Source organism: Amblyomma americanum, chromosome 7 (assembly GCF_052857255.1).
Source record: "Amblyomma americanum isolate KBUSLIRL-KWMA chromosome 7, ASM5285725v1, whole genome shotgun sequence".
NCBI lineage: Eukaryota > Metazoa > Arthropoda > Arachnida > Ixodida > Ixodidae > Amblyomma > Amblyomma americanum.
Genome location: NC_135503.1, coordinates 4,378,688 through 4,404,633, shown reverse-complemented (window position 1 = coordinate 4,404,633; position 25,946 = coordinate 4,378,688). Strand labels below are relative to the sequence as shown.

General features: G+C 50.8%; 1 protein-coding gene and 2 non-coding genes across 3 annotated transcripts in view; 1 reads left to right on the top strand and 2 right to left on the bottom strand.

Moving 5' to 3' along the window:
* Positions 1–3,377: 3,377 nt before the first annotated feature.
* TRNAV-CAC (transfer RNA valine (anticodon CAC)) lies at positions 3,378–3,450 on the top strand. The gene has a single exon. It is a non-coding gene; the product is annotated as a tRNA-Val (tRNA).
* Positions 3,451–3,634: 184 nt separating this feature from the next.
* Positions 3,635–3,707, bottom strand: TRNAV-AAC (transfer RNA valine (anticodon AAC)). The gene has a single exon. It is a non-coding gene; the product is annotated as a tRNA-Val (tRNA).
* Positions 3,708–20,010: 16,303 nt separating this feature from the next.
* Positions 20,011–25,946, bottom strand: part of LOC144096912 (kynureninase-like) — a 28,063-nt gene continuing 22,127 nt past the window's right edge. The window contains exons 11-12 of the mRNA XM_077629728.1: positions 24,111–24,350; positions 20,011–21,023 (exon numbers count right to left, since the gene is read on the bottom strand). Coding sequence (XP_077485854.1) covers positions 20,871–21,023; positions 24,111–24,350 — 393 coding nt within the window. The 3' untranslated portion in view covers positions 20,011–20,870. The remainder of the gene's footprint in view (positions 21,024–24,110; positions 24,351–25,946) is intronic.

Sequence of the window (25,946 nt, the reverse complement as noted above, 5' to 3'; positions counted from 1 at the left end):
AAAAACTGCAACTGTCGGCCGCCAATCGTAACACACCGCTCCAAAAGCCCGCGTTTGAACAAGACCGCGCTCCTGCGCAGGAGTAGGTCACCGACTCGGGCGGACCGCGGCCGTGCTGTCGGGAGGAGTGGCACGGCAGCCAGCCAGTCCCCACCGCGTGAAGAACACGTCATCCTTTCCAGCTGGGAGGGAGCAGTTGCCATAGAAACGGAACAGCAGCGCTGCCCTGGCGGCTGCTCCGCGAACTGCTGACACCGCTCTCTGAGCTCCCGCGCTCAAGATGCTCGCGGCACTCGCACCACAGCCTGGCAATGGTCGGAAAACGGAAAGCGGCGCTCACACGACTGGGATGCAAATCGATCTGGGTTCAATCAACACCTTCTGCTCAATGCGTTTTCGGCGGCGCGTGGGTCGGAACCCGGACGCCACAAACTACGACCAGTTTTCTACCTTCCCTCGCCTCGTGTTTCTTGTGCTGAAGAAGGTGTAGTTTTTGTTTATTCACTCTCAGAACAAACGTATTAGGAGAGTAGTGGGTTTCCTTGGGAAAACATGAAAACAGTGATGCAGTACATTATACAATATTAGTGATGGTCGTCTTGAACACAGTCAGGGCAATAAACGAGGTACGCACACCTTCCGCGGTTCACAATGGAGCAACTGAAAATCGGAGTTTCTAGAAGTTGCACTTCTAGAGTTCTGTTATATGCAGTAAATATGCCATTACTTCCGTGATCAGCTCATGCGACGTTATTCTGTCTCTGGTCTGAAAATGAGGCATATCGCTCTTGATTGTGCAACCACTATAGTGCCAGATTTATGAGGTGGCAGGTGTAAAAATGGACTGCAGCCAAATTTGTACAAAGGATAGGAAGAATGCGGCGGCGGCACGGGCGAAAGGGAAAATTTCGGCGCCTGCAGACCGTCTGTTCCCCGGACTCCGCGGCCGCCCCCTGTTGTCCTCCTCACATTCGGGGGAGGCGTCACAAGCGAGGAACACCAGACGAGTTCATTTCGTTCGAGCGGGGTGGTAAGGCCCTACTCTGGTACGCCTGTCGCCGCGCCCGAGTGGTTCCGTGCGCTACGAGCAGGGGTGAGAGGGTGGCGCAGCGAGTGCGTGAGAAAGGGTGGCTTCGTGCCGAGAGGGGTGGTCGCAGGTGTCCCGCAGGCCTTGACCTCGGGCCCGCGGCCCCTTTCCGAGCGGCGGTGGCCCTGAGCGTGGCGAGCACGAGCCAGTTTCCGGGCCCGCCGGAACGAGCCTTCCGCGCTTCCGCCGCCCGGGAACCTTGACCGGGATATGGGCGGTGCTGCTCCCCTCACTCAGTGCCTTTCCCCCTCCTCCGCGGCGGAGGAGGAAAGAGCACTGCCTCCCACGCTTCGCTCGGGCGCTTGTCACCTTGGGGAAATGTTCGGTTCTCGTTCGGAAAGCCTTGTCGCGATGCGGTGACGAGTTCCGTTTGAGCGTCAGCACTTCACTGTCGTACTCAGAAATCATCTAGATTCAACGGCGGTGACGTCTCGTTTTTTTTGAAGGAAGAGTGGCAAGGACGAAGCACGCATTATGATTCACTCTTCTCACCTGTGGTCTCTGATGCGGTTACCGATTAATATTTGCATTATTCGTGGATGCGATGGATGGATTTTGCGGGGAGGAGCGGCCCGGCAACCAAGCGTGAAATCTTGTGCGGGAAAAACATGCTAAGCGGCATTTTTTCCGACGAAAAAAAGTACAAAAAATAACGCGCTTGAAATGGGACCAACCTGCTTCCCCAAACGGCTTTTCCAACATAATTCCGCCCTGGGAATCCGCCATAAACAGGACACAGGCTCTCCCCTTGTGCTCATAGGCGTGCACAGTGGGAGAGAGGAAGGGGGGGTTTAATGGTACCACCTGTTCGTGCCTTTATCCCTTCCCTTACGCCGTGGTTTAGGTGTCCACCTAGATGTGAGACAGATACTGCGCCATTTCCTTTGCTAAAAGAAATTAATGTGTATTAGCTCAGCTAATCCAGGATATACAGAGCGAAAGATGTCGGCGTTCACTGTGTTCATTGGGGTTGGCGTTGACAATGTTCTAGACGGCGATGGCTTTGAGCAAAGGAAGGGCGCATAACTGGCCCCCTGGACATGCGGACGCCTCATTCGTGCGTTGATACATGTATCGGTGGTGAGAGAGAGATGTGGTCTGAATGCATTAGCGCTGAAACCGTTGTGGCTGACATGCGGCTCTGCAGCAATAGCTAGGCCGCAGCGTTCACTTGGTGACCAATCTTTCGCGATAAACCATTAACTGCATGCCCCCTTCCAGGGTGGCAGGGAGGGCGAACTGCCTATCCAGTGTGCGGAACACAGTCAAACCAGGTTTTTACAGTAGGACACCAACGCCACGTACATGAAAGCGAGATTAAGTTCTCCACTGACCCACGGAGCTGGTTGTGAACCTTTCGTTTCGTGAAAATGAACAGCCTTTGCAAACTTGTCAACGCCAATGAACTCTATGAACGCCGTCGGCTCACTTGTTTGGTTTTTGAGGAAAGGAAACGGCACAGTAACCGCCTCGCATATCTCGGTGGACACCCGAACCGCGCCGTAAAGGAAGGGATAAAGGAGGGAGGGAAAGAAGAGAAAACTGAAAATTGAAAGTTTGATTTTGAGAAAATGTACGGCGCTGCGCAGCTGCGGGATACCTGTGGCTCGGTGCTACTAGTGGCACATGCGCAGTATAGTGACTAGGGAGCGAGAGAAACAGGCGACGGAGTCGGCGGCGGCCACCTGCGCCGTGCGTGACGTCCCACGTGCTACGACATACGCCGGCTCGCGCGAAGCGCGGTGTTGACTAACGTAGTGAAGCTTTTCGCTTCAAAAAAAAAAAAAAATTCCATCAGTATGAGACAAAATATGCACGCCCCCTTCCCCTCTGCACATACCTATGGCTGCATATGGTGCTGCCTGGTCGGTTTTTAAGGCTGCTCCAACTCTGATGTTTTATTATTATTGTTATTCTTATCGACCGCCATCTAACAAAAAGAGCCATGATTCTACGTTGTTGCGAGTTCTTTCAGCTTTTAAATTAGGATATAACAGTCACACCCATAGGCATGCACAGGTCCCTCTATAGGTGGGAGGGGGGGGGGGGGGGGCAGTGCAGGTTTGATATCCCCTCGGGCTAGCAGGGAACATTATCGCAAAAAAAAAAAAATTGCGCCCCCCTTACACATGTCCATTAGAGAACTTAGAAAGGAAGGTGGGAGTGAAAGAATAAAAAGCTGGGGCCGTAGTGAAGATGTCCGGAGTAATTTCGAGCACCTGAAATCGCATAGAACACGGATGCCTTTTGGGTTTCACCTACGTTGAAATGCGATCGCATCAGAACCGCCGTTCTTGTGGTGTAGTGGTTATCACATCCGCCTCACACGCGGAAGGTCCCATGTTCGATCCCTGGCAGGAACAGTCGTTTTGCGTTCTTTTTTTTTGCTTCCCTGTAGGTGTTTTACAAATGAAATGCGAGAAAAAAAAAATGTGTTCTTGCCAGGGATCGAACCTGGGACCTTCCGCTGGCAGGAACAGTCGTTTTGCGTTCTTTTTTTTGCTTCCCTGTAGGTGTTTTACAAATAAAATGCGAGAAAAAAAAATGTGTTCTTGCCAGGGATCGAACCTGGGACCTTCCGCGTGTTAGGCGGATGTGATAACCACTACACCACAAGAACAACTGTGCGTTCGGTTTGTTGAGGATCTACAAAACAATAGCGGTAACTTTGAGTAGTGTGTATTTTTATTTCTTTGTTTTTTGTGGCTAATAGAGATTTTGAAATGTTTAGCAGCAAGGCGTTGACGGCTAGTAGACGGAAAATATTAGCTTTCTAGGCGCCTGACAAGCTTGCTTCCTTTTTGCTGGCATCGCCATCTGGCGGAAAACTCTTGCAACATCAAAATATGGCGCTGAATTTGAATATATTAGCAGTCTATGCTCATTTCAGGGATGAAATGAACGCGTAAAAACTGCGGAATGCTCTTTGAAAAAAAAAAAAAAAGATGGGCAGTTGTTAAAGTGTCTCCTATTCTTCCTGTTTTTGCGCATGAGGTCCACAAGAAGCCTTTTGTAGAGACAAAGCTTTCGTCCAAACGAGATTCTGCGAGCAACTGTGCAATCTCCTTAAGAAAAAAACTGGAGCGACAGTATGTCATCGAGCTTTTACCTCATTGTTTCCAGCCAAACATAATAATCATCAGCCTGACTAGGCCCACTGCAGGACAAAGGCCTCTCCCGAAGCGCGGCCACCTTATCCGCGCAAATTTCTTAACCCCACCCCACCCCTATCATAAGCCGACTGCGAGGGGGACAAGAGGAGGGGCTGGAGGAGATTTTAACGTACTTAAACCGAGTAGACGTGCGAATGCGTGTGTTTAGCCTGATTGGCCCATGGTTTTGCTTTTCTGGGTCGTTGGCACGTCGGGCGATACACCAGGCGTGATCGGCCGCGGCGGTAGCATAGTGCTCCCGTGCAGTGGCCACTGGAGCTGACCTGTTGGTGCCGCTGCGGCAATGTTTGTTGCATTTATTATTATTCGAGGTCAAGGCTTCAGTGATGGCTTTGGCAGCGTTGGTCGTGAAGTAGCTGTTGAGCTCTAAAAGAGACAGGCTGTCGTTTATCCCCCCCCCCCCCCCCCCCAGGTCTTCTCCCCTCCAAATTGGACGCCTATGCACCCACCTAACTTTCTGCCGCCCGCTGCTACGCTTCCCTTCACTTGGAATCGAGCGCGTTAGCCTTAACGGCCAACGGTTACATAGAAAACTTTATGACCTGCCTGTCGACAGGCAGCTGATATGGCGTTGATGGGTGTGTTGTGATTGGTGGAAGCAGACTATTACTGTAGTTGCTTGCTCAAATACAATTCGCGAGCAAGTTTTTAGAAGTGTTCCTGTGCAGGGGCACTGCGGCTGAGCGCAGTGCACCTCTTTTCCACTTTCAGAGACTGAACTGTACTCATTAGCCTTGAGTAAAGGAATATGATCGCCTCATTGTGAAAAGGCCTAATCAGATCGAAGTTCCATTAGGCTGCGAAAGAAGTGAATAGTGATTGCAGCGATGTTATTTCCCCAGGGATGCTTCTCGCGATTATGTTACATAATGTTACGCTGCCTACACCGGCTGTGGCTTTCTAGTTTGCATCAGTGTCCCAATATCCTCGTTTAATCTGTAAGAGTGACAGAGAACTTCCAAATTATTTATACCTAACGCGATTGCTTGCGCCTGCAAGAGAACCTCACAGCAAATTCGGATGGCCGGTGAAAGGAACCTCGTGGTGAAATGCAATGCGTGTATAGAGCGCGACGGTTGAGCAAGAAAGAAGAAAAACGGGTGGTTTTCAATAAAGCAACTTCGGCCCCTCCCTGTCGTCGCTTTCTGCTAAAGGAACGGAGACTGTCGGAGGTTGCGGAGGCGAGCCTTCCCAGGCTTCTTTATTCAGTTCGTCGCCTCTTTCCGCCGCGCCCTCAGCGCCGCCTTCGCTGCCACCTTCTCACGGCGTCCCGGTTTCGAACGAATCCTCCGTTCGGTCGGGTGCCGCACCCAACGGCTTCTCCCGGCGACCCCGAAAGGCGCTCGGCCGACCGGCAGCCTTGGCCGGCGACCGCTCGCCCTGATCCAGATTCGCTCCCCGACGACCTCCTCGCGGACAACAATGCGCCTCGATTCCGCTCGCGGTCACCGGGTCGCTCCCGCTTTCCCACCCCTGCTCGGACGCTGCCGGGCCTGTTCTCTCCTTAACCTCTGCAGTGCACACGCTTACTCATTTCCGGCTTGTCTAGTTCAGCCCACAAAATGAACTCCTCCACCTGGCCCACAGAGCGATGACCCTCGTCCTTCATAATCCGTGCAATGAGTGCCGGAATTACAGGAGCAGCGCGAGAGAAGGTGCCCAAACACGAGACGAACACGACACACTTTCTCTCACACTGGTGCCAATGGTGATGCGCACCTGCAAAGTTACGGACGCCCGAACATGACCATCTCTACATGGACTGTTGCTGCGCTAGGTTTTTCCAAGGTCAGCTTAAAGGTCAAGCGTCACACAAACTCGGTGGACCGGCTGGACGTCGTCCTTTCGTCGCAGTAAAAGCGAGCAGAATGACGAGTCGCATAAAAGCAGCCTCATGAACCGTCACAAATTCCCCCAATTCCTGTAAAGCACTGTGAAAATCCGTTATTCGAGGAGCTTGTTTTCCAAAATTATAGCCGGCACCACGGATTTTAGTCTGATCGGTGGTGGTGTAAGGCCAGAAGTGGGAAAACCGTGTGTGCCGCCTGCATTGGCGTTCACCCTTGCATGCAGGCTTCGGCGGCTTGCCTCGCCGAGTCAAGGACACAGTGCGACCTCGAACACGCGGCTGGCACGGAGAAGGCGACCTCGAGGAGGGCCAAGCCGCCCCGATGACCTTGGGCTGGGCGGACCCCTCTGAGGATGCCCCACATCGCGACCCTTCGGACGCCGGTAACGCACTTGACCCGCCTTGCCGGGTCAAGGACTCTACCTCGAGGCCCTCCTCTCGCACACCGGGACTCGGCCGGAGGGTGTGTGGTGTATGCGCGGACCACCAGAAAAGGAGGCCGAGGAAAGCGTGTGGGGGAGCCGAGCCGAACCGTTCTGTGAGGAGGTGAATTTTCCAGCTTGTACGCATCGAAGATAAATGCGGAGAAATCGGGAGAACAGGAAACGCGTCATCTGCACGTCTGAAGCTGCCTTGTGTATGAAGCCGCGACGGTCTGTTCTTCATTCCCCATTCGTAGGGTGTACTGGATGATGCATGCAATCATCCGCCACCCCTCACCACCACTGCGCCCGTGGCTGCAGACGGAGAACGCGTCATCGGACCTCCCAGTGGCAACTGGTCTTTGTTCTCTCCCTATTTCTTGCAATATTTCACCAATAAAACCACGCTGACTTTCTGGCTCTTGCCAGAGATGCACCTGAGCCGATGACACTGGACGCAGCTGGTAGAATGAGCAGGTCGTGAGCCCCTCTCCCTGTGCTTCTTTCTCCCGATGAGACTAATCCCCGCCATTCTCGTTCGCAGGGTCCATGTGGGGAACCCTTGGTGTGTCGCAGGAGCACTGTGGTCTCAGGGGCGGCACCAGGGCACTCGAGGTGGGGTGCATGGCGCAACAACGAAAAGGAGGGAGGGGCTAGGCATGATGCCTCATAAGAATGATAAAACAAATACAACGAACAAAATTCAGTGGCCAGAGCTCCGCATAGTGCCGGGGGCCCGAACACGGCCACCGTTATCAGGGAAGGATTTATTCGTAGGGGTCTGAATCTAACGTTGTCATTGTTTTCAACCCTTTTCGCTGATTGTAAATACAATTAGGGTTTTGAGGTTTAAAGGCATCGGTCAGTAACAGCCAGCTTAAGGGGTTACGCGGCATAAGAGGTAGCCAATTGCTCGATTTTCACTCTTTTTTCACGATGCTCGGGTCTTCCTCTGTCTTGTGACGAAAAATTGTGGCGGAATATACGGTAGAAATTTATGAACTGACTTTTTCTTTTATTCGGTGCTGTCAAAAATTGGGAGCGAATCATGCTCCCAATTCATCATGAAGAATTTCCATATTTGTGCCATATTTTATTGCATTTTACGAATGACTACCGAAAATAATTTTTGTTTCTGCGTCCCCACTTAGGGGCGCTTTGTTTATTATTATTATTATTATTATTATTATTATTATTATTATTATTATTATTATTATTATTATTATTGCTGCGGTCTACAGCTCCCCATCATAAACTGATGTAGCTGAACCAGCTCAATAAAGATCGTTTGGAAAACACAGCACGAAAAAAGGCTTCTGTGCGTTCGTTTACTGTCTGTCCGCGCTTCATTTCCTCCCCGTGAACCCCGAACAGCTGGCCCGGCCACCCTGCAGCCTATGCACACGCAGAGGCGGTAACTTTACGCTGCTGCGCGTGTCTACCACAGATCGCTGTGTGGCGCTAGGGGGCGCCGTCATAATGGTATCCGTCCGGACGTCGATGCAGGCACAGTCACTATCACTGAGGCCCTAGGGTTTACAGATAACAGTGATCATGTGAATTAATCTCCGGTGGAAGCTAGGAGAAAACGATTGGGAGATTGGTGGTCCAAAAGCAGAGAGGTGACATAAGGTCGGAAGCGTAGGATTAAATGTGTGTTTAAAGACAGTGGGGAATTTACAGACCGGTTTATAACGCCGTTAAAGAAATATAAGAAAAAAGCCGAGCATTGGTGGCAACAGCCAACCCCCGTTTCAAAGGAGGCCATCAAAGGGGGGGTCGAACGTGTACTCTGATCCTGTTGACAGAAAGGCGCTTCTTTGCACTGCGAGTTCAACGAACCGAGCGACGACCAAGTGCTTTCACCCCAGTGCTGCCGGAAGCACTCTCTCGCCCGCCGGTCACTCCAGGAAGCGCGGCGGCCCACATTCCAGCGCGGCTTGACATTGAACCCAGCTTTCACTTTCGCTACCGAGAGCACCGACCCGTTTGGCCGAGGTTCTTGATCCCGCTCCGTGACGTCACTCCGCTCCCTCCAATGAGGACGGCCGCTTGGAGGACAGCGCACCGACCGCGCGGAGCGGCGGGACTCTGGTGCGGCCGACTGAAGCAGAATGCTGCACACAAATCCTCTCTGACGTTGTTCCGCCGATCTCTTGTCTGGGAAAGTTATTTCTTTGCTCGGACCGTTGGACAGCTTGCTCGAAGATCTTTGCAAGCGATAGGACGACTTGGGGCGTAGCCATTGAAAACTGAACATTTTGACAGATTTGCCTGTCTGGTTGGGTGTGAAGGCTTATAATAAACTGCACAACTCCAACCAAAAATTTTAACTTTAACCCAGCGTTTCGAAGCCTACTCGGCTCCTTCATCAGGGGTGACTGAGGCAATACCACCTAGACTTATCTAGGTGGTATTGACTGAGGGCAGTAGCTAGCCTCTTTTAAGTATGGAGAGGAGGGGGGGGGGGGGGGTAGGCTGTTAGTCACGCTGGCGCACTGCAGGGAGGTGGTGAATGGCGACTTTTTTTCGTTGAGTTGAAGAGCGAAGTCCCTGGGCATATACTGGGAGCAGGTTTCCTTTTGTGCGGTTGATCTTGTTCGGGGTGGTTTCGATATGCCAGGATTCCAGAAGGAGCCTTTTGTGGTAATTTTTGGTTGGAGTTGTGCAGTTTATTATAAGGCGTAGCCATTGACCAGAAAATGGTAGGGAAATGCGCTGCTCGTTATGACACACACATGAAAGAAGTTAACATTCACTGGAACCAAGGAAAGCGCAGCGAAATATTTTTGTTTTTTGCACTCGAAACTAGAAGGTTAAACAGCCGCAGAAACGTAGTCGGTAGAGCACCGTACGCGATGTGCGGAGGTCGATGGTTCGGACCCCGCCGACAGAAGTGTCTGTTTTTAAGCCGTAAACCTTACTTGTCCCATTGAGCGAAAACCCGTCTGTGCGCGTGTGTTAGCCCTCGATGGTACCCATAAAAGATGGAGTCCCCACGCAACCTGCCAGGTGGCGGTGAAATTAATGAGCAGACACGTGACGTTGCTCGGGACAACTGTGGTCGTTTCGTTGGAGTGGGGAGAGCCATCATTAATTTAACCAATCTTGGATTTAACGCAGATCGCACAAATGCCACCGCTGGGAGCCATCGCCGGGCAGTGGCGCGCACTGCTTGACAGCTCCACCACTGCGCCAGGACTCCCAGGGATCTATGAGTGTTAATTAGAGAAAGACCCATTAAACCCACTAGCTATAGCGGCAAACCCTTGAGTCGCGGTAGGGGGGCGACTGCCTTAACGAAGTTAGCGCGCGGGTCAGAAGGCGGCGGATACGTAGGGGCATGCAGAGGTAGAATAATGGCCACCTGCGCAGCGACTGCGTTCACAAATTGAGCGGGCGTGCTTACGCCTTCCCACACAGCCTTGAATGTCTCTGCCGGACTTTTTATTCTTTCTCTTTCTAATCAGTCATCTTTCAGGTATAATGATGATAACACAACTAATTTCCCACTGATCAACACCACGAATAAAAAAAAAACTTGCTTTCAACGACTGTTGGTTTCCTTTATGCGCAGCGCAGCCGTTCCATGGTGCGTAGGAGACTCTGGCTGATTTCCGACTACTTCAGCGCACCTCGCGACGGGAGAACTGTTGCCTCTGAATGACTCTTGCGCACGCATAGCGCTGTAAGGACACGGCTGTGGCCGAATTGTCCGAGTGTCCGGGATACCAAGCTGCTCTTCAATCGACGGTGGCGGTTCCAGTCTCGCTCGGGGAGGAGGTTTTTTTCTGCTGGATGCCGTTGTCATGACAACAGTACGACGCTCCATTTGGCTTCCCTCCGGCCGCAATGGAAGGAATTGGCGCTGACGTCTGTATTTGATGGTCAGTGGTGTATATACGGAAGTTTCCTACCCCTGGCCGTTCTTTCAAAATACATTATCATTCAGCAATACATTGTGAAATATGGCGAACTTCTGGGACAGTGTTAACTTCCTCATTTCATTATCTTTCTGCGAAAGACCTCATTCATCTGGTTCCTGTGAGCTGGTTTATAGATCCAGAGACACTCGGTGCTGGGCCTACTGGTTCTGCAGCTGTGGACAGCGGCGGCCCTCCCATCCCCTCGGTGACATCGCGCAGCGGCCCTCGGCGCGTCCGGGCCGCATGCATCCGTGCTGGTTTCGAAAATAAAAGCCTCGCTTGTTTTCTGGGTGACCGGTGCGGCAAACGAGGGCGGCCGCGAACAAAGGCGCCGGAGCGGGGGGAAGAAAATAGAGCGACCGGGTTTCCATTTCGGGGCGTCGATGTGGGTATCGCGGTCGTGAGCTTTCTTTTCGGTGACTCGACCGCGCTACTGGGACGGCACAGAGCGGGCCCCGTTTGACCGCCTTCCACTGCCCCAGTCGCTCACACCGGCACGCCAACCTCCGGCGGTGAGCGCACTGCTGCCCGACTCCCCCCCTCCAGTAAGATCGCCCACCGAGTGAAGCCGCCCAGCATATGCTGCAGGGAGAGTGCCTGGACATGAATGATTCGACGCTGAAGAACTGACGAGAGCAGAAAATTAGATAAAAGTGCATCCAGAGGGACCATAATGTTCTCGATTGTTAGCTTCCGTACCCCACTTACCCATTATAACTTTCAACGCATTTTCAGCCGCTTACTGCAGTCCACCTAAATTACTTCAGTAACGGCGTATTCCTATACAAAGCTTATTTTTAGATCTGTTGTGTCTCGCGGGGGTGGTGGTGTTAATTTTATGAAAATAACAAGATGTCCTCGCGGAGTTCCTCTCGGACTTGGCGGCTGACCGCCACAGCTGTCGCCCTGTGCTGCGCTTAGTGGCCTAACTACCGTTTGGCTTTCCGTGTTAGCGCGGCTAACTATAGTTAAGGGTAACCGCAGCTGCCTTAACCACGGTGTGCGGGGTTTTGAGGAAAGGAAAGACGCTGTCTCACTTTACGTTGGCGCCGTGAGGCAAGGCAGGGAATGAAAGGATTTAGTGCAGGGACTCCAGGTCAGTTTCGCATGCACGAGGTTCTGCAAGGGTTACTGTCGTTGCTCTGTACACATGCATTTTTCCACTTGGTCCAAACCAAAATGCAGCCTCCGTGGCCGGGATTCACTCCGCAGCCGCTGCGCCACCGCGGCTGATAGACAGCGTAAGTTTTTCGTTATAGTGAGTGCTGGGCCCGGTGTAAAGTCCGGCGGTCCCTTTAGAATTAGTAAGGCGCCATGCCGACCGGGTAAAATAAAAAAAAAAGAGATGCCGGAGGAGATCCTACGGCACATTAGCCCGAACAGGGAGAACGACCCTCTTCTCCGGGTATTAGTGTGAAGAAAGTTACGGAGAGCTCACGTGCTTTTAATGCGAAAGCATGGGTGTTTAAAATTTTCATTTCCTTATTATTTTTTCCCTTCGTTTCTAATGACAGACCTACTCATTAGCACACAGTTGTAAGGCAACACATACACTAGAGGTTCGCCAAGAAGCAACGCGGTCTTGTGGCCCATGGTTACATACTGACCTCGGAATCTGAAAGTCCTGGGGTCAGTTCCCCGCACCTTCGTTAGGAAATTTATTTTTCCTTTGCCTGGTCGCATGGGTTTCCGACGCCGTTTTTTTCTGGACATTGGGTTTCGTTGAAAATGAAAAAAAAAAATGAAAATTGGCTATTGGGGAAAGGAAATGGCGCAGTATCTGTCTCGCATCTCGGCGGACACCTGAAGAAAGAGAGAAAGAGGTGCCGTAGTGGAGGGCTCCGGAATAATTTTGACCACCTGGAGACCTTTAACGTTCACTGTCATCGCACAGCACACGGGCGCCTTTGAGGTCGGCTTCGAACCCGGGTACTCCGGATGAGTAGCCGATGAGCCATTTATTGCGTTCGCATTTAAAGTGGATAAAAAAAAAGAGCATGCAGCCTTTCATGCTTTCTGGCCATTCGTTAAGGGCCACCGCTTTTAATTTACTATGCACTGCTCTAGCCCACTGCCGCACGCACACTAGGACAAAACTGCACGATCGTCGACGGTCCCCGACAGGCACCTCGTCCTCTCTGGTGAGAGCGGCAGGCTGGCTTGCGAGCACAATTAAGGGAGGGCCTCTCGAACGCCTCTTCCCACCGCCGGCGACCCTCTCCCTCAGGAAAGATACACTGCGCCTTTTCTTTAGTGTGTATCTTCCCTTTTCACTCTCGATACTCGACGAGGGGGCAAGCAAACTTCGCTGCGGACGAGTCCAACACGCGGCATAAAACTGGGGGGTGTCTCTAGGAGACGTCGAGGCATCCCCTCAGCTGTGCTGCTTGCTGCTGCGCCGGCAGGGCAGAGCGGGCTCCCCCCGCCGCCGTGCCACATCTCTGACACACGCAGGCGCGACCCGCCGATTCGCGACCGACCTTTTCTCTTCCCCGACCTCCTCTCTGCGCGAGAAAAAGAGGGCTAGGAAAGAGCGAAGGCGATCCTCGTCTCTCTTTCCCGGATGTGAACCTCCGCCTCGCTCTCGTTGCAGGAGCCTCTTCTCGCGTCCGGATGCTGAGAGGCCGCGCAGCCTCCTCTCCTAGGAGGAAGGGAAAGGACGCCCACTTTCGCTTTCGCAGTCGTGCGCGTACCTGCGCGCGGCGAAATCCGAACACTCATGGGGGCAGTCTTGCCCACGCCGTCATGCCAGGCTCTTGAGAGCGCATAGTGTGGCATGAAATGAGCTATAGTAGGATAATAATAATAATAATAATAATAATAATAATAATAATAATAATAATAATAATAATAATAATAATAATAATAATAATAATAATAATATAAAACAGCACTTGGTAACCATGGGCCACGCTCCGCGGCGTCCTGTGCTACTCCGCTGATCAGTCTCCACAGTAAACAAAATCAGCTTTTTAACGTTTGCTTGTTCAAGAGCCAGAGGCATCAAAATTCTCGAACTTACGATTTCGTCTCGTGGTTACATTCTTGTTTAGGTAACAAGAAGCGTTTTAACGACAGGCTACTTCTTTGTAGTGGATGAATTCTGTGCGGTGGTCCTGAAGGTCCATGGGCGAAGCTTCACTGCAGACAAATGCATCCGACTGTGGAGTTCTGGGCTGAACGAGGTGCTTTTCGGTCAAAGGCCCGAGCCTTGAACGTGTGGTAGCGTCAGCCACCGAAGACATCAAGCACGAAGGGTTTGCGATCAGTGGGGGAAAAAAAGAAAGAAAATGAAGTTCTATGGCTTCCTGTTAGTAGCGAGGCGACCAGTCATTCCGCGTCCTAACATTTTATTTTCTGTCACTTTGCATTTAGCAAAAAACAGACTTTCAAAAAGTAGTATTCATCGCTCAAGCAATCCGAAATATTCCCATCGGTCATAGCTGCAACCACGCATTTCACACCCGAATGATGAGAGTGGCGATACGCGAAAAGAATAAATAAAGGCTCCGCGCCAAGGATGGACACTGCTCGTGTACGTCTGAGTTGAGCACGCTGGAGCGGCGACTGACGATAGCTTCTGGTTTAAAGGCTTCCTCCGTTGAGCCAAATTGCGATTACGAAATGACGAACCCATCGCACATGAGTGATCACACTCGCTGTCGGCCTGATGGGCAGCGAAACTGAACAGCATTTCAAGCGGCGCTGAATAAAAAAAAAAAGAGAGAGAGAGAGAGAGAGAAGAACTTTGAAAAGGGCATTCGCCTGGTATCAGCGAATGCGAATATCTGGTATCAGTGCGTGTAGATTACTTCATGGGCGCCAATAGACGGTGCGCAGAGGCGGCGAGAGTTGCAAAGGGGTCAGAGCTTGTGAGCCGGAAACACCGGTGCAACGTACTCTGTGTACCAGCCAAACAGCACGGTCGTTGCATCACCCAGCGCCGGCACGCGGCCCTGCTTATACGGTCTGGCCTGGTCACCGGCGCCTCCTTCCCCATGCTGGCCGCACCACCGGCGACCCAGGGCCGTCGAGGGAAGGGTGAGGGAGCACCTGCTCCCCCCTCCCTGTGATACAGTCGACGGAAGCGGAATCGGGTCGACCCGGGGCTTGCGCAGGGGCCACGGCGCGGTCGGGGTCGACGGCTCCTGGGCCGGGGTCGACGACCCGGCCGGGACGCGCGGCCGGACGCCCTCGCCGGGTCAAAGACCCGCCGGCCCCGGGGGCGCGGCCGGGGTCACAGGCGCGCGCGCTCACCTCTGATTATTCCCTCTCTCCCTGCGCTCTCTCCTGCCCGGCCGCTCTCCACAGCTGCCGATGCGCTGCTGGGAAGAACGCAGAGCGTCAAAACCGGGCAAAAAAACGACGGATGAATGTACAACCCTTGGCATGGCGGTGTCGATCATTTATCGCCTGCGTTTTTCAGTGTCGTACTCAAGTTCGACGTTACGGAATCTGCAACTCGATGCTGATGTTACGCTGGCTTGCTTCGCAGTGCTCTAGTGCAGCTGTATACTCTGGCGGTGGCACTAATCTCTTTTTCGGAAGGTCCGAGCATCCCTCGTATAACCAGTCGAACGAGAAACCTAACTTTCCAAATTGCCACGACCTTGGAAAATGAAAAGGTATACAATTCCAGCATATGGCGTGAAAAGATAGCTTCGGAAGTGCGAAGTCTTCATCTTTCGCTGAAGTTTTCGCTCATCGAGCCTGTTCGCTCGGCAAAGAATAGCTATAGGGTTTGCAGCTACTCTCGTGCTTTCCTTCTTTTCTAAAAAGCGCACACTTTTAATTAAATTCCGCGTTGTTATTAAAGATTATAATTGTAAAATCGTTTTGTAATTTCAATTTTAACGCGATAGCGTTAAAGGCCTCGTTGTCCAGAAAATTCGACGTCGGCGAAGTGAGCGAAAAATCACGAGCATGACTCTGGCAGGTGGTGCCCTAGGTGGCAAGTGCTCCACGTAGGTCTCGTGACCTTCCAGAGTCATCGCAACCTGCCCAACGGGTAGTAAGCAAACTGTCCACCGTGGCAGTTACGTAAATAATTGGTCGCTCGGGAACATCAACCATGGCCGCACAAGGCTCACCGCTGGGAGCCATCGCAGAGCAGTGGCGAATCGCTTAGCCGTTGCACCGCTCAAAGGGATCTACGACTGTAGATAAGAGAATGGCCTTCTGCGCATATGGGAATTAACCCATTACGCTATCGCTTCATGCCCTCAAGGTTTGGTCTGGTTTATGGGCTTTAAAAAGTGACCAAGGCAATGGGGACGCCGTAGTGGAGGGCTCCGGATAGTTTCGACCACCTGGGGTTCTTTAACGTGCACTGACATCGCACACTACACGGGGGTTCTAGCAATTCGCTTCGATTGAAATGTAACCGCCACGACCTGGATCGAACCCGCGTCTTTCGGGTCAGCAGCCGAGCAGCATAGGCGGAACTTAAGTGTCCCCTCAAATATTTAATTGCACCGGCTTCATAGCCGTGCCCTGCATCTCTGTGCTGCATTTTCTCTTTGCATTCAATCGTCTGTTTATTTCGTGCTTATGTTTTGTTTGTCATCGGATCTAAGTAGTCTCTGACCGCTCGCTACACACCTGACGCCCTCAGCATACACGTCTGCGGAGCCATGCGCAACAATACAAACGTGCTGTAGGATGCAGCCATAGCAAACCAACTTATGTATCGTTGCTTGGCGCTCAGCTACCATCTTCCTCCTGACTGCAGCAAAGAACAATGCGTATACCATCGACAGAAGAAAAGCAGACACCGTGCGACGTAAGGGCATTAGTCTTTCTTCACAAGACAAGGAGTGAGTGAGATGTTGCCCACGATCCTTACGTGTCGCCAGCCCGTTCCTTGAAACCACGGCTATGTCGACGGATTTGTGTCTCTCTCTCTCCACCTGCCTCCATCTCCTCTGAGCCTTCCTCGGAAAAAGAGGGAGGCGAAGAATCACTCAGGAAAAATGAAAATGATAAGAAAATAACTCTGACAACAGCAGGTTTGCGTGCAAATTAGATAGCCTCCCGAAGAAGTATCTGTGCAACCGGTTTAACACAAAAACCGTTATCATGGTTAGAGCACTACTTGGGACGTGTTCAGTTTACATGCGCTAACAATCGTACATCTCCTCTCTCGAGCGTTACATCCGCGGTGTCCCTTAGGGTGCCGTGTTGTCCCCATTACTGTTCCTAATTTACATCAATGACCTGCCTTCCAACGTCAAATCTAAACTGGGATTCTTCGCCGATGATTGCGTCGTATACCGCGCCTTAACTAACCAAGACGACACGTGCACCCTCCAACAAGACCTAAACGCTATCTCAATTTGGTGTGAAACATGGCTCATGCCTTTAAACACAGCCAAATGTAAAGTCATGGCATTTTCCCGCCTTCACAACCAGATTAAGACTACCTACGACTTCATCTCTACTACCATTACCTACGCATCATCATACAAATGTCTCGGCCTGCACATGACACCATCCCTATCATGGATTGCACATATCGAAACCATTTGCTCCGAAGCCTCACGCGTTCTGGGCTACTTGCGGCGTAGTCTCAGCGACTCATCCCCACACATTAAAAAACTAGCATATCTCACGTTCATCAGACCAAAGCTTGAATACGCGTCAGCCATCTGGAACCCGTCATACCTCGCCGCAAACCTTAAGTGAAGTCATTCAAGACCGCGCAGCACGATTTATCACCTAGAACTATTCAAGACATTCCAGCGTCACCTCAATAAAAGGAGACCTCGACTTGCCGTCCCTCGCATCACGCCGCGCATCATATCTCGTTTGTGCCTCCTTCACATATTTTATTATCACCCACGGTCCAGACATGAGCTACTAACAACTCCACTAAGAAGATGTTCCCGTTTAAGCCACAGCCAGTCTCTATAGCAGGAATTTCTACCCGCACCCTTGCAAAGAATAGCTCATTTTTCCCTCATGCAATAGTCTTGTAGAATTCCATACCCGCATACATAGTCGAATGCACAGATAGAAATCAGTTTCGTAATAAGCTATAACTTCAACCATCCTGAATAGACTGCACCCTTTGTATTCTTTTGTTACTTCGCTTAGTTGCATTTCTGTGCCTTAGTGTAATTTTTGTTTCTCTTGCTCTTGCTTGTTTGCTGTTATTTCACTTAGATGTATTTCTGCATTTTTACTGTACTTTTGTTTTTTCTTGTTCTTGACTGCTTTCGTTGTTATTTTGTATCTTTCTCTTCGCCTTTTTCCATGTTCAAGAAATATACATCATGTTAATTCGCCTCCCCTTATGTAATGCCCTTGGGCCCTTAAGGAGAAAATAAATGAAATGAAATGAAACATGAGGCTTGCGGAAGCGATTACTTACCGCATTGCTCGGGAAGAGCAGCCTGGGTCTCACAAGCTCCACCGGTGACTGCATTTGAAACAGCCGGTGCAGTGGCGCATCGCTTAATCGCTGCAGGGCCCTCTGCGATCTATCAGTGTGACACTTTCTGCGTGGTTACCACAGCCGGAGTTCACAAGCAACGAGAGATGACAAAATGTGGTGGGTAGAAAGAAACCGTTAGAGGAAAAGACGTATTGCTTTCTATATCGGAATCGGACTAGAATCAGAATGGGAACAGATTGGCGAGTGAGAGACGTATGCTGTCGCATTTCCTCCACATCAGTCTAATGGATCGGGTTTAAATTTCCTTATTGATCTTCTGCGTGGGCTCCTCAAGGGTGAGGTGACAGGGTGAGCGGTGGGTAGAGCTTGTGTAGGGTGGGTGTGGGAAGGCTCGTGTGTCAGAGATGCATTTTTACCGGTGGGTGCCCGTAGGTGCTCATCATTTTGCTCACAGCGCAACAAGAACGGCACTCGAGACGAAAGAACAAGCGCTGACTATCAGCTGGTTTTTTTATTGAAGAAAGAAAGGCGTATATATGCAGGACATATCAAGACCACAAAAGTTATCTGGAAGGCACGTGGTAGGTCAGATAACTCAATTCCCTCTCAGATAACGTGCTGGAAGGGCTGCTGATACACACCGTGCTCTTGTGGTGAATATAGAAGGCTTCCATTACCTCGCGTGTTAGTTTATAGCTGCGCCGGAACAGGATGAACGCGCGTGTTCTTGTAATCAGGAACGCATTTGCTCTACTTGCATCGAAAAGTGGACTGGGCAAGGAGGTCACCTTTTCTGCGCAATCCTTCTCATGCTTACTAAGAAAAGAAGCGCCAACAGAGACAAGACGTAAGAAGTGACACGCAGTGGGAGCCTGTGTGGGAAAGGGGATAATTTTTTCTTGTGTTCTCATGCTCCATTAGACGTTTGTTGACACACCTGCCACCGCATTAGAAGGGGACCTGATATACCACCCCCACCTCGCAAGGTACATGACAGGCACCTGACATGCACCCCTGACCTGTCTGCACATTACGCGAACAAGGCTTGTTCCGGTCGAGGACTACTACTTCCAATGTTGGCTCTTTTCGAGGCTCTTGGTTCGGCACCTAATTATGACTGAGAAATTGCACTTAAAGTGACCCCAGCACCGTGATCGTGACGTAAGGGCGTCCAGTGCACTTCGTCATCACCGGCCGGAAATGGATGGCAGTGCGGCGTAAACAGTGATTCGCAAACACACACACACACACACACACACACACACACACACACACACACACACACACACACACACACACACACACACACACACACACACGCACACGCACACGCACACGCACACGCACACGCACACGCACACGCACACGCACACACACACACACACACACACACACACACACACACACACACACACACACACACACACACACACACACACACACACACACACACACACACACACACACACACACACACACACACACACACACACACACACACACACACACACAAAACGAAGACTGCTCTAGGCGTCATGGGATTTATTTGAGGAAAACTGCGTGTGGTGGCGTTACCTGTCTTCCACGTTGTGGTCTCTTATGGCCGTAAAAGCCCCCTTTTTATTGAGGATATTCATTAAAAGGCGGTTTGTCCTCAGTATCCATTTAAGACAAAACTTTCAGCGCTTGCATGCGAGCATGAAGAAGACAACACGTGCACTAACTTTCAACTGGTGTTTACTCATTGAGTGAACCGCTTTTTATACAACGTGGGTGCTAGAAAAACGCATAAATACCAGACCGGTTATCGCTCTGCAAGTCACAAACAAATTAACAACTTAACGTTGATTTCCACCCTCAAAGAAAGCGAGCTCTTTCCCTGAGAGCGATACAGAAGGAACACGAACGCAATTTTCTTCCAGTTTTCCCATGTTTCTGTCTTCAACAATCTCACGAGTAAGTTGCTCTTTGTCCCGTCTTATGGCCTTGCATTCTTTAAGCACGGGATGAAACCCACCCGGTTCGCACTGCAAACAGTGTTCGGCGAGGTTTCCTTTACGGTTCTCCGGGTGTTTGTTACGTTCCCTGAGTCTCTCATTTACACACCGGCCGGTATATATATATATAGCATATATAGCATATATAGCACACATAGCATTCACCGCATGGCAGTGCCCGTTTCTTCTTTGCGGCATAGGGATTCGTCATCTTGCACAGCTTGGCGAGTTTACCGGGCGGTGAAAAAAATTAACACCGACGGTTTTTTCCAGTGCCCACTGTGTATAGAAAGCAGTTCACGCAATGAATAAACACCAGCACTTGTTGCCTTCTTCATGTTCGTCTTCGTTTGCAAGCGCTAAATGTTAAGGTTTGCTGCTTCCCTGAAGTGCCAGGTACACGCTCCAGGCGTTGGCGGCTTAAGACTTGCTCGATGTACGCTGGCTTTTGAAACAAAGGCGAAGTAGCCGCTGGGCCGTACAGCAAATGTGCTTGTGCGAATGCTCTTTACCAACCACTCCTGCCTTCCACCGATTTGTATGGTGCTGCTCAGTGAGCACTACGTGTAAATCCACAATAGCCCTTTCGTGAATTAAATTTGAGTTTCAGGGGTACAAAAATTCTCGATCTATCTTGGTGTTCGAAGTACTGCGCTGTGCAATGGCTGGAAGGCCTCGTTCCTAATGGGTTTGATACTCGGCCGCCGGTGTGCCGTGTCTTAAGAGTTCACGTTTTGCGAGAAGTTCGCTTCATGGATTCACTCGACGCTCATGGGAAAGGAAAAAATTATACACTAATTATCACTTGTCCGGAACCGTACTATGTTACCTATCCTATTTTCTCTAGAGAACGGCTCACTTGCGAGCTTTTCAACGGTGGATGCGTTTGCGGAGCCTGCATGCTTTGCCCCGTGCGTTTTGTTTCGTCTGGCGATCCTGCATTCTTCTCTTCGGCCGACGGTTTGAGGGGAGCCCTCTTCTGGTCGGCGATGCTGTTGGATGGACGGCTGGGCGTCGCTGCTAGCGGCCATTGTTGTAGGTCGACGCCCCGTTGCAGGAGCACAACTCGGCGCAGCACTCTCTCAGCGCCTGCGCACACCTGTAGGCCTCTCCGAACGAGTTGTACGGAGCAGCTGGTGTGAAGCGAAGGAGGGAAGGCGCGGGAGTGTCGCACTGGAACAGGAGAACAGCGGCCATCTGTGAATGCAGGGTGATGGTTCGGGCTAGTGGGTATTCGTCATGATCCATAGCGCAGCAACAAAACAGGGGACAAACACAAGGGCTCGTGTTTGTCCCCTGTTTTGTTGCTGCGCTATGGATCATAATGTGAATGCAGTTTCGCACAATTAACTCCAGTTGCATGTACGGACAGCAACAGGGGTCTTAAAAAAAAAAAAGCTTGCCAACAATCGCACTATGCTCCCTAACGTGAAATCTGAGCGCAGCATTATTTTGCGATACAGTGAGAAAAGCTGGACGAACACAAAGCCTCTGAACTATCGCAAACTCCCGAGTGGTGCAACGCTTGCTCGGCGTCCTCTCCCGCGTCTGCTCGTCACTGCGAGAACGCGAAGGGCGCGTGTTCGTTTGGAGCGTGGCCCAGAGTAGCGCGTGCCCGTTTCCGTGGTAAACGGCGTCGACTCCCACCAATCTGCTGGTTGACGGTTCGACCGCCGATTCATGGCTGACTCAAGTTGCGACCAGCAGTTTTGGGGTGTATCTTGCGCTGGTTAGAAGGTAATTAGTAGAGACCGGATTTTAGGCAAACGCCTATTTCCTCAGCCGCACCATTTCATATATAAGTACGAGTTAAGTGTTGATAAAACGTTCAATGCAGTTTTTATCGTGCCTATATATGCGTGTTTTTTGATGTGAGTGCCTAAAAATGCCCGATTTTGACTAAAAGTGCTCCAACCACGTCAGCTGAAAATTGCGAAACAAATACTTTCCTGCCTCTGTCGTCCGCTGCCATTCCACTGCGGCGGAAACATGTGGCTGCAGTGAAGTGGTAAACTGCCGGATGGCGCTGCGTTCTGAATGAAGCGGCCTACAGGTTCACCCACACTTCGTCCTCCGCCCTATTTTCTTTCTCTGCGTCCCCCCCCCCCCCCCCCCCCCCCCCACCCGTGCTTCATGAAACTACATTTGGCTAGACTCAGGCAGTAGCACGCCCCATTGGAAAGCTGCAGCCGTAACATTCGTAAATGATTGCCTAGTTTATTGGCATCATTGCAGTTACCCGAGAATTGAGAAGCGTTCATCTGCGGCCATTCGGTATACGGTCACCGCCACACGACCCACGTTTGGTCGCATCTGTTCACTTCATCGCGTCCTACCAAGTACAGGCATCTGTCTATTTCATCGCGTCCGACTGTAAGTCTAGGATGGTGTCCGTGTGTTCGTCAAAAACAACCAATTGCTCTCATATGACGTTATTCCCCAAAAGCTTAGTGGTTCGAGCTCCAGGCTATCTTGGCCTGTTTACAGTTGGTAAAATAATCAATTTTTTATGTCTTCTGTAAGCGACGTCCATGTTTTTTCCTGGACTCCTTACGAAAAGAACCAGGTAAAACCCGCCGGGAGCCCTCAGCCTCCTGGGAGTTCGTGAGAGAAAGCTGTAAGGAAGAATGGTTTCTACGCTGACTTATGCGAGGCCTTAGTGGCTGCGATGGGGAAAACTGAAGCAGTTTCTGGAGAGGTTTTGCAATCACAACATGCCACAAGAACCAGCACTTGCGAGAAAACTACCTCTCGCCTCTGCATGAAGCAACCCTTGTAAATATATATGAGATGAGCTCTTAAACTGCTGCATTCGCGTAGAAAAAACAACGGATGGGGAAGGAAGCTGTGTTGAACACAAGGAAGCGACAACAGGTTGTTCTTATAAATAATACTTTTTCTACCCCTCAGGCTGTAAGCCAAGTGTCCCGCAGGGGTCAATACTATAGCCTGTTAATGCTCTTAATATGTTCATTAACGATCTACCAGTTGCGCTAAATCCCACAAAATGTGCGTTATATGTTGACGATACAACCGTTTACACTTCCCACAAATACGCCCCCACACTTCAGCATAAACTTTCAATGGACCTGAATAACATTAGCTAGTGGTACAAAAACAACATATGCTACAAATGAAACCCCGGCCCAAAAAGAACTTTCATGTTATTTCACTCTCCTCTCATAACCATAAATGTTCCGCCATCACTGATACTTGATAACCATGCTCTGCCTATCCCCGAAACTTCCAAGTTTCTGAGCGTCACCCTAGATAAGCACTTAAAGTTTGATCGCCATGTTTAATCACTCATGCATAATGTTTAGTTCGGCACTTATATCATAGCCAAAACACGTTTCAGCAGCACATCATACGTTCGTTATATTATGCGTACATCCATGGCCACCTTAGGTACTGTTTGTCTTGCTGGGGAAATTATTATTTCACACACGTCGATAGACTTGAGCGCCTTCAGAATCAAGCCATCAGGCTCATGTCATTCAGTTTATTCCAAACACATTCTTTATGACAGCTTGCGCATACCTCCACTTCCAAGGAGGTGGAGGAGGAGAAGGAAAGGCAGGGAGTTTAACCAGTAGAATAAACCCATCTGCTACTCTTCACGTGGGAAAGCGATGAGGACATATACAGATGAAAGGGAGAAGAGAGTAGCAGGAAAATTAAGTCAGTATGCAAAGTCGGCAAACCTATCGCGTATGCCTATCGTGCAGGCCTGAAGTTTTCAAGAAGCGCAGCAGTGCCTGGGAGGTCTTATCCATAATTATGCACAAGCTAATTAACCATCACGCCCATATTGATGGCGTTACTGATCAGCTTATAAATACTAATCCTACTAGGTTTCAACAGCGTAATAATTTTGTTTTGCCTAAAGTGAGGACTAATTATGGAAAATTAATTACAGTGAAGCCTGAAGCTGACGAGAAGACAAGGACCTTCCTTTTATGCTCGAAGCATTTGGAGACGACCGACCCCGCTTTTTTAACCCATCTGGAGTGGAAGACAACAAGGTTTTGCTACATGCGCAAGGCATGCTCCCCGCGCAGGTGTTCCATGCCGCCTGCCTATAGCACATGAGCTTCACCGTATACGCAAATAGCCCAGGAAACATTTCGAGGACGCTAACTAACCGACGTCGACATCGCCCACACCGGATTTTCTGCGTAACGCGTTAATAGTTAGAGTGGGAGGGGGACCGCTTCGACTCCCCACCACCCACTGCAGGCCACATATATATATACTTACAACGACGCCCCGGCGCAGCAGCTGTTGGACCACGCAAGCAGGGTCGTAGGCGGCGGCGACGCGAACGCTGAGCTGACTTCCCCTTCGATCAGTGTCGGAAGGCGTTACCAAGTAGAATGGACGCGTGCTGTCCTCGATGACGTAGCTTGCGCACAGCTCGTCCAACAGCAGGAGCTCCAGGTACCCGGTGAGAAGGAACTGCTTCCGCAGTCGCCTCGTCTCTCCCATCTCGGAGAATATCTGGCAGAGAGAATGAGTGCACGGACCGGCAGGAAGAGTTCGCCAGAGTTATGTGACGGAAAGGCATTTTCAGGGAAGAAACGCAATGCATGCAGAAGAAACATCGGCTGAAATTCAATTAATAATAATAATAATTGGTTTAGGGGGAAAGAAAATGGCGCAGTATCTGTCTCATATATCGTTGGACACCTGAACCGCGCCGTAAGGGAAGGGATAAGGGAGGGAGTGAAAGAAGAAATGAAGAAAGAGGTGCCGTAGTGGAGGGCTCCGGAATAATTTCGACCACCTGGGGATCTTTAACGTGCACTGACATCGCACAGCACACGGGCGCCTTAGCGTTTTTCCTCCATAAAAACGCAGCCGCCGCGGTCGGGTTCGAACCCGGGAACTCCGGATCAGTAGTCGAGCGCCTTAACCACTGAGCCACCGCGGCGGGTCTGAAATTCAATTGCTGATGCAACTGTTGTGTGTGTTTGGCTGTGCAAGTTCGCTGAAATGCTTTTGGCTGCAAGTTTGAAATGCAAGTTGGCTGAAATGCTCTACAAAGAACGCCAAAAAGACCACACAAATTGAAGAGCCACATAGATTGGCGCTGACGCGTGTGTTATGTGCGGAACCTCAGGGTGCTGCGTCTCTCCAGTTTGGGCGGTTTAACTTTTGCCGCCTTTTCATAGAAAAAGAACGACTTCAATTATATGCATACAGATGTGTGTGTCCCCCCTACACCCGCACCAAATATTATAATCGAACAAAACGTGGTACATAATGTACTTTAGTTTCAAGAACTAGCGGCAGACTTATGTTTTAATATCCAGCGCCTCGATCGCGACGTGGGCACCAAAACCATAAGGCGGGGTTTGGTGAAGCCTGCGAAGTTGCGAAGCCCTGAAATAAGAGACTGGCCCTTGCTCTTCTGAGCGCTCTGATCATATGCTTCGAATTTCCTTCATAGAAGTGCTCCAGCACCGCATTTTCGTCAACTATAGCGCGCTTCCCCTAGGCGGGTCGCCCGCACAGCAGTCTCTGTGTTTGTGACGTGCGATGCTCCATTGCCGTGCTCCTCTTCCCCGTTCCGCGTTCTCAGCTATCTCTTTCATCCTCCGTCCCCAGCCCCGTGCATCGCAGCGAAGGTGTTCTCATCAAGAGAAAGTTGCAAGCGCTGCGCAGCCTTCTCCTTGTCGCAAGAATCACTCCACTCCTCTCCAAACATGGGAGGGCAGGGCTCCTCAGAACACGGGCAAGGAGAAAGAATAGTTGCGGGGCGCCAGCCAGGGCGCACTGTCGTGTCCACCGCCGCCGCTTCCTCCGGTAAGCAGCCCACACGTCATGCCCGGATTCTGGAATGCTAGAGAACTAAATGTGCTCGGTTGCCCGACGCGCTGGGATGACAAGGCGCGCTATGTGCCCTTGGACATCGCAAGCGCTACCGCGGCGTAACGATGACGGCATAATTAATTATTCTTTGCGCAGCGGAGCAAGTGAGGTTGGACCCCTTGATATGTCGTTACACACATCAGTTAAAAACGACGTGCAATACCCTTTCAAAAGCACTTCTACGCAGTTGCCGTTTCTTTTTTCCCTCTCCTCTCGACAGTG